This window comes from Amphimedon queenslandica, unplaced genomic scaffold (assembly GCF_000090795.2).
Source record: "Amphimedon queenslandica unplaced genomic scaffold, v1.1 AMPQUscaffold_13477, whole genome shotgun sequence".
NCBI lineage: Eukaryota > Metazoa > Porifera > Demospongiae > Haplosclerida > Niphatidae > Amphimedon > Amphimedon queenslandica.
Window position 1 is genome coordinate 195,045 of NW_003546287.1, and position 1,106 is coordinate 196,150.

At 37.1% G+C, this 1,106-nt stretch overlaps 1 protein-coding gene across 1 annotated transcript in view; it reads left to right on the forward strand.

Annotated features, from left to right (window-relative positions):
* Positions 1–582: 582 nt before the first annotated feature.
* The window catches only part of LOC109580783 (uncharacterized), a 1,370-nt gene continuing 846 nt past the window's right edge, over positions 583–1,106 (forward strand). The window contains exons 1-2 of the mRNA XM_019994326.1: positions 583–588; positions 647–1,101. Of these exons, the coding sequence (XP_019849885.1) occupies positions 665–1,101 (437 nt within the window). The 5' untranslated portion in view covers positions 583–588; positions 647–664. The remainder of the gene's footprint in view (positions 589–646; positions 1,102–1,106) is intronic.

Genomic DNA, 1,106 nt, shown 5'->3' on the forward strand with positions numbered 1-1,106 from the left:
CTAACATGCAATCAGATGAAAGGATAACTGAGGTAAGTCAGTATTGTAATAACACAAGTATTATTTAGAATTTTCAGGCAATGCAAAAGGCACTAGATCACAGAAGTCTTGTTAAAAAGGAAAGGGAGTACTATAAGGATGTATTAAGAGGCACAATTATTGTTAAAAGGGCTGTATACTGATGCAGCAAACAATTACAATCCCCCACTAACAAGGCCACTTGCTATGTTAAATATTGTAGCACATTATAGCTTCGATTATGCTCAACAGGTAACATTTTATGATAATTATGAAAGTGTATCTAGCTCACTGACTTTTTTAAAGGTTCACTATCCTTCAAGTCCACTACAAGCAGGTCCAATTTATTTTCTTACTCCCAGGAAATGTGGCATATTTGGTGTGTGCTGTGAAGCTATCCCTCAGCAGGTTAATTTCTTGATCGATGAATCATTCGACACTGGTAAAGGGGCAAATCCTGTCATAAGCATGGTACATTTTCATTTGAAGAATCATGGCCTCAACTCAGTCAGTATCCATTTCAATGCTGACAACTGCACAGGGCAAAATAAAAATAACACAGTTATTCAAGTAAGTATATTACATGCACAATAATGAACATTTTAAATGTAATTTTTATTTATTTTAGTACCTCTTATGGAGAGTCATGACAGGACTCAATGCGTCCATTTCAATATCTTTTCTGCCAGTTGGACACACAAAATTTTCTCCTGACTGGTGCTTCGGACTATTAAAGCAAAAATTCCGTAAAGCAGAGGTGGACTCATTGGATGACTTCATTCAAGTTGTAGAACAATCATCTGCTGTGAACAAAACCCAACCAGTAGGAAGTAGCAATGGTGAACTCATTGTAGAAACACTTGACTGGTGTAGTTACTTTGCTACATTATTCAAGAAAATAAAAGGCATCAAAGGCTTTCAACACTTTGTTGTAAATGCGACCTCACCTGGTGTAGTTGCAGCCAGACAAGCTGTAGATGGCCAAGTCACACAATTCAATTTGCTGAAGGAGGACGCTCAAATAATGGAAGATGAACTACCTAATATATTACCACCAAAGGGTATGTCAACTGAAACGAAATGGTACC